The 15771-nt window shown below is 30.8% G+C and overlaps 1 protein-coding gene across 1 annotated transcript; it reads right to left on the bottom strand.

Moving 5' to 3' along the window:
• Window positions 1–1501: 1501 nt before the first annotated feature.
• On the bottom strand, window positions 1502–15725 carry LOC121969950 (ras-related protein RABD2a). Its single transcript, XM_042520283.1, has 8 exons — window positions 15513–15725; window positions 10072–10144; window positions 9232–9279; window positions 9101–9148; window positions 2321–2392; window positions 2079–2234; window positions 1836–1939; window positions 1502–1753 (listed from the first exon to the last, which is right to left on the bottom strand). The coding sequence occupies exons 1-8, from the start codon at window positions 15524–15526 to the stop codon at window positions 1657–1659; spliced, it is 612 nt and encodes a 203-aa protein (XP_042376217.1). The 5' UTR covers window positions 15527–15725; the 3' UTR covers window positions 1502–1656.
• Window positions 15726–15771: the final 46 nt, after the last annotated feature.

Below are 15771 nucleotides of genomic sequence, written 5' to 3'. Positions count from 1 at the left end.
CCGACTGCTGCGATGACAGACTCCACTTTTATTACAAAACTTAACTTTACTAGCTTGTTTATTAAAAATTTTATTAAGATCATGTCAAAAAAAATTTAAATTAATTAAATATTAATTTAATTTATAAAATTTATATTATTTTTAATATATTATAAATAATTTTAAATTATAAAAATAATATAAATTGTATACATTTACATAAAAAATTAAAATATTATAATTAAATTAATAAATATATTTATTTATAAATTATTTACTAGGGTTTTAATTTATTTATTTTTTATGTATATTTTATTATTAAATAAATATAAATAAAATTTTAAAGTGGAACACTGAGTTTGGTTTAATTAATTTATAAGGATATTGATAAATTGCCAAAATGATTTATGACATAATTAATACTTGGACAAAAGACAAAGGGCGTCCTTAGTTTTTGAAATCATCAAAAACATCTGCTATTTGAGTTTTTTTTTTTTTTTCTTAAAAGGCATTTCGCTCCACTGGTAACTCATATTATCCAATTATTCTTTATTACATTATTTTTATTATTATTTTCTGCTTATATTTTCTAGAATAAGTGTGAGTTATAGTAGTTTTAAAATTATAGTTATTACCATAGAGATTTAACATATTCATTTATCATGATCATGTTGTAATAACTACTCTTCAGAATTTAAGTAGAAATATATACGAAATATGGAAAATAATTAAATCATTATACATGAGTTATTGATGAAATGGATAATTAAATCATTATACATGAGTTATTGATGAAATGGAGCGTCTTTTGATAAAATATCAAAATGAAATACATCTTTAATAATTTTTTTAAAGAAATACAACATCCTTTTAATTTCTTTAATAATTTTCACGTTTTTAGGGAATGATTCCACTGGGACAAATCGGCTCGAAGTCTAACCAGGTACGAAATTGGCATGCTCATGCAGGGGCCGGTCTAAAAGACTCCGCTGTTCTCAACCAATAAAATACAAAAGCACGACAAATCAAATCAGCTTACGCTTTTGACGAAATGCTCTTCGGTACATAATCATTCGGACTCTGCTAAGACTCCACAATGTCCATTCAAGTGTTTGATTACCAACTGACCCATAGCTGCTTAAATTAATTACATGATTTGATCTACTCAATGCGAGCAAAGTTATGCAAGTAATTAGACATGTTTACATAGATTATAAAAACATCATTCTTGCCAATAAATTCTCCAGTAACAAAACCTAGAATTATTAAGTTTATAAGTTTAATTGACTAGCTGAAATCCCAGTTTTTTTCTTTTCATCTTTTCAAGAGGCTGATTTGTTCCATGAGGCTTATGATTGACGGTTGCAAACTGTGGCATTCTTCCAAGGTACAGGCCTACGTTACCCGCACCCCACCCTCATCAATCACATTGTATATCAATCCTACACGGGCATAACACTTTTAAAACATTGTTTCCAAGCATGTCTTACATGGGACTTGACCAAGTTGTACGCCAAATTCGTACGGGAATATCAGACATTATAATAGAAATATTCAATTTGTACAACTAAATGACTAGTAAGGTATGAATCAATGCGTCAAACTTGCAATGAACGTAACACAGGGCAGGGCATTGTATCAGAGTAACAGGTAGTTTTTACAAGAATCGTAAAATTCTCAGGAAGAGCAGCAGGTGCTCTTCTGGGTTACAGGTTGTCCACGGATTTGTACTGTTGGCGGCCTTGCATTGTTGCTGGCTGGTTGGTTGGCCATCCTGCACACAATTGAATACATTCTCAAACAATCAGTAAAATAATAGAAGGAAGCCAGCTTTGTATTAGTTGGTGAAGAGATACCTATTCTTGATGGCAGCAGTCATGGCCATGAACGCCTGCTCAACATTGGTAGCATCTTTCGCACTAGTCTCCATGAAAGGAATACCAATCTCATCAGCAAATGCCTATATTGTCGGAAATGAAAATTATGGCATTACATAGTAAAAATTTACTAATCCCTATGCTGCAGCAGATCCAATTTATTGATTAAAATGTGGGAAATTATAATCAAACAGGTTTGGAATATCCAGGAAAATAAATTACCTTGGCTGTCTCATATGATACAGCTCTTTTTGCAGTAAGATCATTCTTGTTGCCCACCAGAAGCTTGTTCACATTATCGCTTGCGTATCGGTCAATCTCATTTAGCCAAGTCTTCACATTATTAAAGCTCTCCTGGTCTGTCACATCATACACCACCTACAAAAGTCAGAGTTTATGAACAAGCTTGTTAATAAGATTAATAGGCTACGAAATCATGAAATTAATTTTAACTTTAGACTTACAATGATGCCATGAGCACCTCGATAATAGCTGCTTGTGATGGTTCTGAAGCGCTCTTGCCCAGCAGTATCCCACTGCGATGCCACAAAAGCATCATCTCATTATTGGCTGATCATTAATGAAAAAAACATTTCATAAAAAAATTAATGAAATAATTCTTGCATTTAAAGGGTAATAACAACTAAATGCTTTGCAATTAGCATTACTCAATTCATTTATCTTTAGAACCCCAGCGAAAAGGAACTCTGCTTCTAAAAGATTCACACTTGACTATACCAGTGATGTGATCTCCACAAGCCTATTGAACAAACCATAGCTATGAGAATCAAACCAGGAAAGCTGAGTCATTGGTTCATTCAAGGTTTAAAATTTCAAACCATGCAAGTTTTGGATTCGAACAACAACGATACGGTTTCGGTATCATATCGTACCGATATAATTTTGGTCGTTTTTAATTTTTAAATATACATGTTAAGCAAAAATAAGTAAATGTATTTTTCTTTAAAGAAAATTGATATATGAAAAACTCAAATTAAAATTGATACATCATAATACAATACCTTACTAATACCAAAAGGAGTGACGTGAATCGGATGAAAAAATAAATTATAGTTTAACCATAAAATGTGAAAAAATAGCAAAAAATGATTAAAATTATGCATAAAATAAGCGAAAATAAAATGCAAGTAAGCTATAACATTCGTAAATGAATTTTAGGTCATAAATGATCAAATGGCTAATATTTGACTAATTTAAGTTAATTTACTTAAGAGAATATTAAGGAATAAATTAGAAAATTAAAGATGGATAAAGGGATGTAAACTTCAATTGCATGAAAAATACCCAAAATTAATTAATTTTGAAAAACTCCAACTGATATATATTATGAAGGGAATTGGCCAGCAATTTATATTATACTATACTTTATATAATTCTCTTTATAAATATTCTATATAATATTAAATACTATAATTTATATTACATTCAAAAATTAAATTTATTTAAACGATTCAAATTTATTTTAATTTTAAAATTATTTATAAAATTTTAAAATAATTTATAGATTTTTAAAATTATTTTAAAATTTTAAACTATTTTAAATTATAAAATTAATTTAAGATTTAGTTTTGAATAAATTACAAATATAAAATCAAAATTTCTAATTAAAATATTTTTATTTTTAATATTTTTAATAAAAAAACAATAAAAATATGAATTTATATGTAATAATTATATTAGTTAATTATAAATTATAATAATTAATTAGAAATTATATATATTTTAAATAATATATTACATATTTATGTATATAATTTTAACTCTGCCCATGACGAACCAGTCATGGCCCATCCTAAGCCCGAATAAAAGAGGGTTGTGTTAGGTTGTCGGTCAGCGTTAAAACTATAGTAAATGTTCAATAAATGAATTCATTAAACTATTGTTTGTATTAATGCTATGTTGTTCCAAGGAACGCATTGCAGGGTCCGACTATAACGTCTCGGCAAAGACCGTTACATCTCCAGAACTCAGATGTAGTGCTAGATATGCAAGAGTTCACGTTGCAAAATTCAACTGTATGTATCGGCAAAGACCGATACATCTCATGAGGCAAGAGTTCTCACACCATAAGTTGGATAAAAACAAATATGATAGGAAACTAATAGTCTAAAATTTGGAACATGAAACATAAGAACCCTCACTCGTAAATCAATGGAAGTAGTAGATACGATGATTAGGAGAAGAATTGATATTTTGTGCATATAAGAGATAAAATGGATAAACGGAAAGATGATAAAAAAACTTGAGTTTTAAGTTATGAGTACAAAACATTCCTCCAAATGAAATGATTTTAATAGGAGGTGATTTAAATGAACATGTCGGAATAAAAAATGAATATAAGAGGGTACATAGAAGTTATGAGTTTGGAACGAGAAGTGAAAAAGGGAAAACTACATTAGATTTTGCGATAGCATATAACCTTATATTAGCTAATACATTTTTTTCAGAAAAAAGAAGAACACTTAGTCACGTTCAAAAGTAAGAATAATAAATCATAAATTAACTTTCTTGTGATTAGGAAGAAGGATAGAAAAATTTGTAATCAGGTCATCACTGAAGAAAACTTAACTACTCAACATAAGTTAGTAATATATGGATATACGCCTCAAACATAATATCAATAGAGAGAATATATACAACTCCTAGAATTAAGTGGTGAAAGTTAAAGAATGAAAGCAAAATATATTTAAGAAAAAGGAAAAAGTACGAGTATTAGGTGAAATATATGGTGACTCTAATGCGACATGAGATAAAATGATATCAAAGTTGAAAATAGTAGTTAGGAGTGTATTCGATAAGTCAAAAAGACATGCACCACTAAATAAGGAATCTTGATAGTGGAATGAGAAAGTACAAGAGAAAGTAAAGGAAAAATGATCTTATAAGGAATTATATATTTACAAGAACGAGAAAAATTTTAAAAAATATACAATAACGAAGAAAGAGGCTAAGAAAGTAGTGAATAATAAAAAAAATAAAACTTTTGAACGATTAAATCAAAAATTAAATATAAAAGATGAGGAAAGCGACATTTATTGAATATCCAAATAAAATGTATTAAAAATAAATATAATAGGGTACTAGTAAACAATGGAGAAATAAAAGAGCAGTGGAAGAGGTATTTTAATTAACTTAACTTAGGTAATTTAAGTAGGTCAAATAAGTATAGAAATTTAATTTTTTATCGTAAAATTCAAAGTTTTAAAGTAGAACAAGTTTTAAATAGGATGCTCAATGAAAAAGTCGCTAGACTAGATGATATTCTAATATAGATATGGAAATGGGTAGAGAAATAAGGTATTGAATGACTTATAAAATTATTTAACATGATATTGAAAACGAAAAAAACGTCTAATCAATAGAGGGTAAGTACTCTAGTTCCCTTATATAAGAATACGGAAGACGTACAAAATTGTGCAAACTATAAGGGTATTAAACTAATGAGTCATACCATGAACTTTAGGAAAAAGTAATAGAAAACAAATTAAGAAGACCACCGAAAATCAATTTGGATTCATGCCTGTAAGGTCGATAATAGAAGATATACATCTTCTTAGATAATTAATTGAAAAATATCAAGAGCAAATATAAAATCTACACATGGTATTCAGTGACTTAGAAAAAGCTTATAATAGAGTACTAAGAGAAATTATATAGAGAAATCCAGAAAAGAGAAGTGGTAATGAAACCAAGGTATGAAATGTCGTTCCGTGTTGCCCAGCATGGATGATTTTTACCGTTCCGCCGAGCAGTCAAGCCCGGCAAAGGAGGTGTCCCTGTCTCGACGACGCCGGAGGAGACGCGGGACGCCTCCGTCGACGGCGGAGGAGACGCGGGACACTTCCGACGACGACCTGTGACGCCTCTAACTGCGTCCCGTGGGTTTTTTTTTCATTTTCAATAATTATTTATTTTATTTAATTAATTTAAATAATTCTTAAGGAGAATGTGTGATATTTCGAAGAGCCTTTTATAAACTCTAATTAAATTATCTTAATAAAATATATAAAAAATATATTTAAAATTAAAATAAATTTAATAAATATTATTAATTAATATTCTGAAAAAATAATATTTTAAATTTGATTTAATAATTTTAAAAAATATAATAATTCTTATTTATATTCTAATATTTTTTTATTATTTTAAATTTCATTTAAATTTTTAAAAAATTCTTTAAAAATTTAAAAAATTCTAATAAATTATATTTATATTTTGATATAATTTTTTATTTTTAAATTTTTTTTACTTGATATTTTTTTATATAATTTATTTATATAATTATTAGTAATATAAAGTAATATCTTGTATTAATTTATATACTTTTTATTATTATTACTGTTATAGATATTTTCATTTTAATTTGAATTATTGATATATCAATTCTATTTAAATAAAATTATTTTTAATTATTTTTTCTAACAATATTAAATTATTCAAAAATTGAGAACTTATAATAAATCAATATACAGCTTATTTTTATATACACCATAAACATATTTATCTTATAATTATTATAGATAAATAAAAAATACCGAAATCGTATCGTTCCAATCTTAAACCGAAATCTCGACACGGGTTGAAATTTTAAACCTTGAGCGTAACATATATTAAACTAATTAAGGATATGTACGTGAATGTAACGACCAGGCTAAAGACTTCAGGCGGAGTAACTGAAATATTTCCAATAAAGATAAAGTTACATCAAGGATTAACTCTAAGTACTTAACTTTTTATATTAATTATGGTCGAACCACTACACACATTCAAAACATAGTATCGTGGTGCATATTATTTACAAATTATATTATTTTGATAGATGAAACACGTGAAGGAATAAATGGTAAACTAAAATCTTGGGGGAAACACTAGACGGGAAAGATTGTAGGCTTAGTAGAATACAAACAGAATATATGAAATTTAAGTTTAGCAATATTAGATGTAATAAGACAATTGTTAAGATAGGAGATGATGAGTCACCCGAAACTAAGAGCTTTAAATATTTAAGATCATTTTTGCAAAATAATGGAGGGATTGAGAGAGATGTCTTACATAAAATATAAGCAAGATGGTTAAATGGAGGAGAACGTCAGGTGTTTTATATGATCGTAAAGTAACCCTAAAACTTAAGGAAAATTCTATAAAACTACAATTAGACCTGCTATGTTATATGGAACTGAATATTGGGTTAAGACTCGAGCACATGAACAAAAGATGAGAGTTGCAGAAATGAGGATAGTAAGATGGATGTGTACATATACGGGGATAGACAGAATGAGAAATGAGAATATTAGAGAAAAAATCAAAATTACATCTATTGAGGGAAAACTCTGAAAGATACGTTTAAGATGGTACGGACATGTACTTAGACAACCAATAAATGCTTCAATTAGGCGATGTAAAATTATGACAAACACGTATCCAACAAGAAAGAGAAAGATAAAAAAAAAGACTTGATTAGCAACAATAAAACAAAATAAAATTTATTTAAATATAGATAATGATATAGTAAGAAATAGAGCTCAATAACATAAAAAAAATCCATATAGTTGATCTCATCTAATGGGATAAGGCTTGGTTGTTATTGTTGTATATTTATGTATATAATTTTAATTTCATTTTTAATAAATTACAAATATGAATTTAAAATTTAAAATATTTTATTTATAATAAAAATAAATTTATATATTATAATTATATTAGATAATTAACAATTTATTTAATTAGTTATTAATTAGAAATTATATATATATAATTTTTTATAAAAATTAACATAACACTATTATAATAATAATTATATCAGTAATTATAAGTTATAACATATAAATATATCTTCTATTTCGATATAATGGTTTTAATTAAAACCGTTATATTTAAATTTTTAATAAAACCCTATTATTTCTCTCGTGAATCGCATTCTCCTTTCGCCAATCAATTCTTCCGTCCGCCCTCGTCCTTTGCTCACGATTCCGATCGCAACATCTCTTCTCTACTTAAATTGAAAATTTACTATCGTACCTGCCGTAGAAATGTGATCGACACCTCATCGACTCGTCGCTTCGCCACCGCTAGTGAGCCGATTGCCCTTGTCGATCACCTTCATTGAGACATTGACCAAATCTCTCTCATTGATGCTTCTAGGTAGGTCTTCATTGTTTATGTAATTTTGTTTTCCTAATTAAATTGATCTCATGATCGAAAGAAGAAATCAAATTGATTCCTTCTGTCGCGTACTGCGCCGCAACCCGATGCATGCGATGACGCATGTGAAATTCTCGTGCGCATGCTATGCCAATTAGGTGTCGATACCTAGTTGGAACGTAAAAACCGTGAGTATTGAGGAAAATGGCTCGGTATTTGAAATCATGGGTTGAATCAATTGGTTGAATTACATGCTGAACTAGAAATGAACTTAGTCAAGCTAATTAATATCTGGAAATTGGAAATCGAAAATCTAAAAATTAACAAATATAAACATATATCTAATGTTTAGAAGCTAAAAGAATAATATTGATAAAACCAAAACATGTATCTCAAGCATTGAATATTAACGTTAAATACCAAACAAAAGCTATACCTTGTAAATTATACATCTCAAGCACAAAATTTCTAACTTTAATGATCGAAAATTCAGATAATATATATATATATATATATATATATATAGTTAAACAATATTTGATATGAAAAATTTGCCTCCTATTAAAACATCGTTGTCAAAATGAATCAAATCAGCAGCACTTTGGCTGAGGCATGAGATTTGTGGCGATTGGCAAGATAATAGCCCGGAAGGAAAGAAGAGTTGCCTAGAACTTGGGTGTTTCAGTTCAGTAAAGAGAATGACTTGTTAGGATTTAATTATTTTAATGATTGAAAGACAGTCTTACCCCTACATTATCAAATAGCAATAAGCAGTATTGTTGGAAAATTATAACTTTGACAAAACCTGATTTAACATAACTGGCTGGTCAAACTAGGATTAATTCAATTGCAAATCAAATCCACTCATAGAATCAGACTGAACTAGGATCCAGTTCTGGTTTTTTGGGTCAGACTGGCCAGTCCCACCTGAGATTCATACCTATGCTAAACAAACCACTTCAATATCAGGGTGTTTCAAGTTTTACATAAGGATACTATCTGGTTTTTAGTGGCATAAGGCGTTGGATGAAAATTAAAACTTAAATTGGAAGAAATTACAGTAAAATGGTAAAGAAACTCACAATTTGAAGTTTAATGGTCTTTCCATCCTGCTCAACTGTGCGTATTTTCTGATAGAATACAATGACATTGTCAGATGATCTAGTCAAATATTTCAACGGTTTTATTTTTTTAAAAAAAAACTATAGCTTACAAAGTCAACTCCAATAGTGCTGATGTAACTTTCCAAGTAGGAGTCATCCTACAAAAAATAAAGAAATTAACAAGTCCTACAGAGTCTTCAATCAGTAAAGACCCATAGCATTAAATATAATAGTTAGGGAGAGAATATTGTCCTTTAATATTATGCATTATATGACTTGGCTTTGACAGAATCACTTATCAATAATTTTTACTATTTATTTTTAAATACTACTATTTAATATTATGGAATGAAGGTTGAATTAAAAGAAAATAAAATTGAATGAAGACGAAAATAAGAACACTGAAACCAAATAGTTATCAAGATTATGATAAGGGCATTGTGGATGCATGAACTTAATTTATACTTGAGAGATTCATATATCTAGGGAAAATGACCAATATTAGATTTTATAATGGAAAATATGCAATTTTGTGGGTTATAAAAGGGTATGTATGAAATTGCCATAAGATAAAACTATGTTCATCATATTGTAAAAGGTAAATGGTATTTTAGTAAGAGAAAATTCTAGAAACTAGGCACACATGAATTCAGACTAACTAGTGCCATTAATTCTCAGATTGGATAATAATAAAAGTATATTCACATAACATCCTGCGATTAAGTATTTCCTGACTGATAGAAGAGAAACTACATTGAAAACAACATGAAACTTGATTTCTCTGATTTGACTTGTTATGCGAATTATTTTGAAACAACATTCTCAAATGAAAATAAGAAAGAAGAAGGATTTCAACAGTGTTAACTTTAACTACGATCTCAACATCAGTTGCTATATTTGAAATATAGGATACAATAAATAATAAGCAAAAAATGCAAGTCGCATCTTACTGCAAATCTTAGAAGTAAACATGATTTTCCAACACCTGAATCTCCAATAAGCAAAAGTTTGAACAGATAGTCACTGCAAAAAGAAGACGTGTCACACAAAACAGATCAATTAAGAGCACAAAAAGATCGAGTAGAATTGTTTTCATTTGGTAAGCTGGACATAGTTGAAACAACAATGTTTACACACACACATACTGACATACACTAAACTTCACCATAAAAGGTAACAAACTAGAAACCATTCAAAAGTTGAAGTTTCAAGTTTTGAAACATGGTTTTACTAGCCTTCATATGTGCCTCCCTTGGCTTTTGCAACAAGACTGCCTGGCATATAGGACATGAGGTCCCTGATATGTTGTTTGCATCAAAATGTAGAACAAGGTGGAAATATACGAAGTCGTGTATATAGACATCTAACAAATATAAATTGTGATTGATTTGAACAAATTTAGGTAGAACCAAATCAAATAACTATTTTTATAATATTGTACCCATATAAGAATAGTCCTTGTGATAGTGGAACACTTCTATAAGGTAGATTTTTAGTGTTGTACCTTGTAAGCATTATCCTTGTGATTGTGAAACACTTCCACAAGGTAAATTTTTGGTGCCATAACTAGAAAGTGTTAACTAACACTTGCTTTGTATGTGTACAATTATAAGCACCTTATGTGTATTACATTGTTGATTAATATTGATTGTTCTATGCTGTTTATGTTGAATGGTTATGTGTACCTTTTATATGGAATTATCAATTAGATAGATTGAATAGTATACTCATTGTAGAAAAGTTAAACAACTTTAATCAATATAATAATTTTTAATGTTTTTTCATAAACAACATATATGCCACAAGTGGATCCACCACATGCTTTTTGAACTTTATTTCAGACGAAGTCATCTGAATAAGGAGTAAAGTTTACAAATCAAACAAATATGATTATGATCAGTAAATTGGCATTCGGAAACAATTAACAAGAAAGCTTGAGAATAACTGGAGAAACTTCAAAGAGAAAAAAAGAAAGAAAGAAAACAGTGTAATCTTGAAATTTCAGCTCAAAAGTTGCATGAATCAGAAATGGATCTGCCAATAGAAAGATAAAGAATTGTGTTGTTTTCAATTCATTCTATGTCATATTGTATTCTTAAATTGTGCAAATGCTAAAATAAAATGAAATACAAAATTTTCAGCTTCCTATGTCCTTCCTAGAGTGAAAAAACTAAACCCTTGAATGTTATAATTCTTTTTTATATTTATACCACGTATCCAAATCTTACAATCCGACTAATCCTGGGATAGATGGTACAATGCTACATTCCGTCCATGAAACAAATGGGCCCCCAGCCCGGCCGAGCACACTAGGATTTCGAGCACCATAGGCGTCCAATAAATGCACTACTGGAGAATCAAACCCTTAACGTCGAGATTTAGCTGATGCGCCTCTAACCATCTCGTCGTGCCCTGGGGAGCATTATAATTCATATTTGTGACTATATCAAATGTTATAATCCATGGCCATAAATGATATTCCAGCCATATCATCTTTACAAAATAGTTTCATTCATGAAACAACAGGATGGAACCCATTCAATAAGAATGCCAAGGTATCCAAAGGTGCTTCAACAATAAGATGTGTCCTTCAATGTATAAAATGGTAAGTGGTTATCCAACCTTGCATTTGAATAGGAGAATGAGTCTCGAGGAAAAAGTGCTATTGACGACTCAAATTACATAAAGGAACAAAAGTAGTAGATTTGACTAAATCTTCTAAAGGAAGGATTGGGATCAAATGTAAGCACATTACATATGGCACGTCCACAACAAAAATGACTTCACTACAGTTATATCAACTAACCATAGCCTAGAAAAACTCAAAGTAAAAGATAAGATGCCGTGTATGGTATCTAAACTAGGCACCTAAGATAGGTTCAGATAAAAAGCCTTATGGCACCAGCACCAGCAGACAACCTCCCCACAATCCTAGCATGTTGTCAAAGAAAGTCTAACTTAACATAGGCATTTCTGATCACCAAAGACAAGTAAATCCAGAAGAAGTGAATGCTACACCTTATAAGACTCAACTCTAATATGGGACAATAACAACCAAGCCTGATCCCACTATGTGGGGTTGGCAAATCAAATATAGCACAAGTTGGACAAATAAGATTAGATCAAAAGGTTAGTCATTTTGTTCAATCAAAAGTTCATCATATTACGCCAATTCCAAAGGAACAACATCCAACTGATTCTTTTACCCATCTATCAAAAGAAATAAAACTTAAATAAAAGGTTTAAAATTCCAAGTAGAGTTTTGGTTTATGATAGAACGACACGGTTTCAATACCGTATCACGACAAGATGGTTTCATTACCTTTTTTATATAAAATATATTAATTAAAAAATATTTTTATTGATATTTGATTACTATAGATGCTTTCTATTAAGTTAGAATTAATATTATCTCATAAAATGTCTATCCTTATTGAGTAAAAGTCGATTTAGGACTAACTTAACTTCACCAACTAAACATGGCACGATTAAGGAAGTTTAAACTAAATTTAATTTGAATTTATTATGATCAATTAAGATTATGCTAAATTAAATTTATATATAAAATAATCTAATTCGATAATAATAGTATAGTCTATAAGATTAGAAATTATATATATTATATTTTTTTATCTTTTCTAATAATATGTATTCTTCATCTTTAAAGAGACTTTTTTTCTTTGTTTACCTTATGGAAGCATGAAGGAAAGTCGCAAGGTCATGGAAGACCTGTGATCCGCCACGAGGTCACGACAAACCTCATGACTCTGCACCTAATAGTGTTGTGTTAGTCTAGTAGTGTTGTGTTAGTCGGCACCCGTTGATCGCCCAAGTCAGCATGTCATACGTTGCTTAAATAAATAAATAAATAAAATGAAAAAGGATGAAATATGCATCATCTATGTGTCATCATAATGCACAAAGTTTATAGAAGACTGCATATACAATTGCACTTTAGAATTCATAGTAAGCAAAGATGACAATGCAAAGGTAGACACATGAGTTAGTATTCAGCAGGTAAGGTAAGGCAGATAAAAAGAAATCATTATTTTCCATGAATTAGGAGTAGAATGGAAAGAGAAGAGGAAAACAAGTGCATTGGTATCAAAATTTACACATTCATAGAGTGTGAAAGATCCAATGGTAAGATCACTTGATTCAAGTATCATTAAAGGTGTGAGTAGGTATTGAGGGAGATCAAAAAAGATTTTCCATAATAAAAATATAACTAATGAAATTAACATTGAAATTTTAAATTTATCCCCTTGGACAGAGAAATATCAAATATAGTTGACCTCAAAGAGTTTGGAATTATTTCACAAAAAAAAAAAAAAGAGTTGGGACTATAATTGCATAGTTGGTTGTTTGATGTGTTAAAAAAAAGATTGGAAGATAGTAATAGCAATGCGTGATTGGTAAAAACAGTTTTAAGAGTTTTAAGGTGGAATTTAAATGTGTAACTAGCTTATACAAAGAAGATGAAAAATTACACGAGAAACTAGTAGAGAGAGATTAAATCATTTGAAACGTTAGGCAAGAATAGCAAATGTACTATAACTACAAGCATGTATAATATGAAAATTCAAAATAAAATCACAACTCACTTAGATGTGCAAGTTGAGCTCTTTTAATGGAGGTGACAGCAGATGTAAAATGGTACTAATAATGAAATCAGTAATACATCTAACACAATACACAACAAGCACCAATATATTCACTATCAAGTAGTTCAAGATGCATATTATCAATCCAATTCTAGAAGGTCTCGCTGAACAGAAATAAACATTCATGAACCATACAAAATGAAATCACCTAAGATTTTTAATAATGTAGAAATTCAGAAAAAATATCAATTTGTTGCACAATAAACATGGCGGGAAGCACTTAATAACCTATCCAAACTCAATGTTTTAAATCGCATAGCGTTGGTTCATAGCGTTTTTGTCTTGTCATTGCATAGCGTAAATAGCGAAGCACATAGCGCAAGCTTTTTCTGCATGTCAATTTTTAAATTTAAAAAATAAAATATACTTATATAAGTAAAATAAAAATAACATAACCTAAAAATAATCATAATAATTCATTACATGCTAACATTTGCACCGAACGGATTTTCCCACATCCTTTTGATAAATACTTCCAACCAATATCTTTTTTATCTTTTTTGAGAAATTTGTAGACATTGCAAATTCCAAATATACAATCAAAATCCAAAAAAACAAAAGACAAAAATCAGAACAAATAATTAATTGACACTGTTTAATTATAAAAACTAAAAAGTAAAAGAAAAACGAAAAGGCGCTGTCGCTTATCAACAGTGCAATCGAAAGATAAAAACTTCACCATTGAGTGTTGATTATAAAAACTTCACCGATCAAATCAATCGAACAAAAACCAATCGAAGAAAACAAAAATGAAGCAGAAAATCTCACCTCCAGTCACCACCCCTCGCCGTCCCTTGCAGCTCGTCGCCCTCTCCCCTTGCCGTCCCTCACAGCTCGTCGCCCTCTCCCCTCGCCATCCCTCGCAGCTCGCCGCCCTCGCCCCTCGCTGTTCCTTTCCTCTGGCTGTCCCTCGCCGCTCGCCGCCCCTCGCCTCTGCCTTTGCCCTAGTTGCTTGAAGCTTGGGACTTAGCGGCCCAAGCTATCACACTCTATGGGCCGCTAAGTAAGATAGCACATGCTATTGACGCTATTGTCCTGAATAGCGTGGGCTATTCAGGACAATCGTTAAACAGCGAACACTATGTAGCGTTCACGGATCGTAGCACGCGATAGCGCACTGCATAGCGCACTATTCATCGCTATTTAAAACATTGTCCAAACTACAAGCATTGACCAAATCACCCAATACTTGGTGTGATCCATGCAACCAAAAACTTACCTCCTTGCTATATAAACCATGGGAAATATGCCATTTTACATAAATAATTTTGATCCATCTGGCAACGATGGTCACATGGAGCAACCTATTCATTAATCCAACCATTCCCAACAAAGCAAGGTAAGGACGAATATTGGATACTGGGCAACATATCAAACGCTAGACTACAGGGTCAATTAGACCATTAATCTAACAACCCCCCCCCCCCCCCCAAATAAAGAATTAGAAGGAAGAAAATGAGACTAGATCTCGATCCATCACAAGGACCATTTCCCAAGTCCACGCCTTGGATCCGGAAAATAACAAGTACATCACCGATCTAAAGCCTAGGTTTGCTATCACCCCGCATAACCGAAAAATTCCTCATCTAACCGAGACCCTGCAACGTTCATACTAGATGAACTCAGAATCTGTAACTGCCAGATCCATGAAAAGGCATCAACTAACAACGCGATCCACAATGAAACAATTCAACCCGGATTAGCATTCATTAAGATGCGTCACTTACTACTCCGGATTCATGGCGGAGATTGAAGGCGCTACACCTGCAGCTGGGGCCTTACTCGAGATCCTCTTAGAGAATATGTAACCGAAGACGATGTATCGCTTGCTCCTCGCCTAAGTTTTCACCGAACCCAAAAATAGCAACGAGAGAGAGCATGAGAGAGGAGGACGAAGAGGAGAGATTTCCGTGAGGCGAGGAGGGCGTGAGGTCGATAAATAAAGTTGCGTGGGGAAGAGGGAGAAAGATCGACACGACACTGTTA

Source organism: Zingiber officinale, chromosome 4A (assembly GCF_018446385.1).
Source record: "Zingiber officinale cultivar Zhangliang chromosome 4A, Zo_v1.1, whole genome shotgun sequence".
Lineage (NCBI taxonomy): Eukaryota > Viridiplantae > Streptophyta > Magnoliopsida > Zingiberales > Zingiberaceae > Zingiber > Zingiber officinale.
This window is presented reverse-complemented; position numbering and strand designations above follow the sequence as displayed.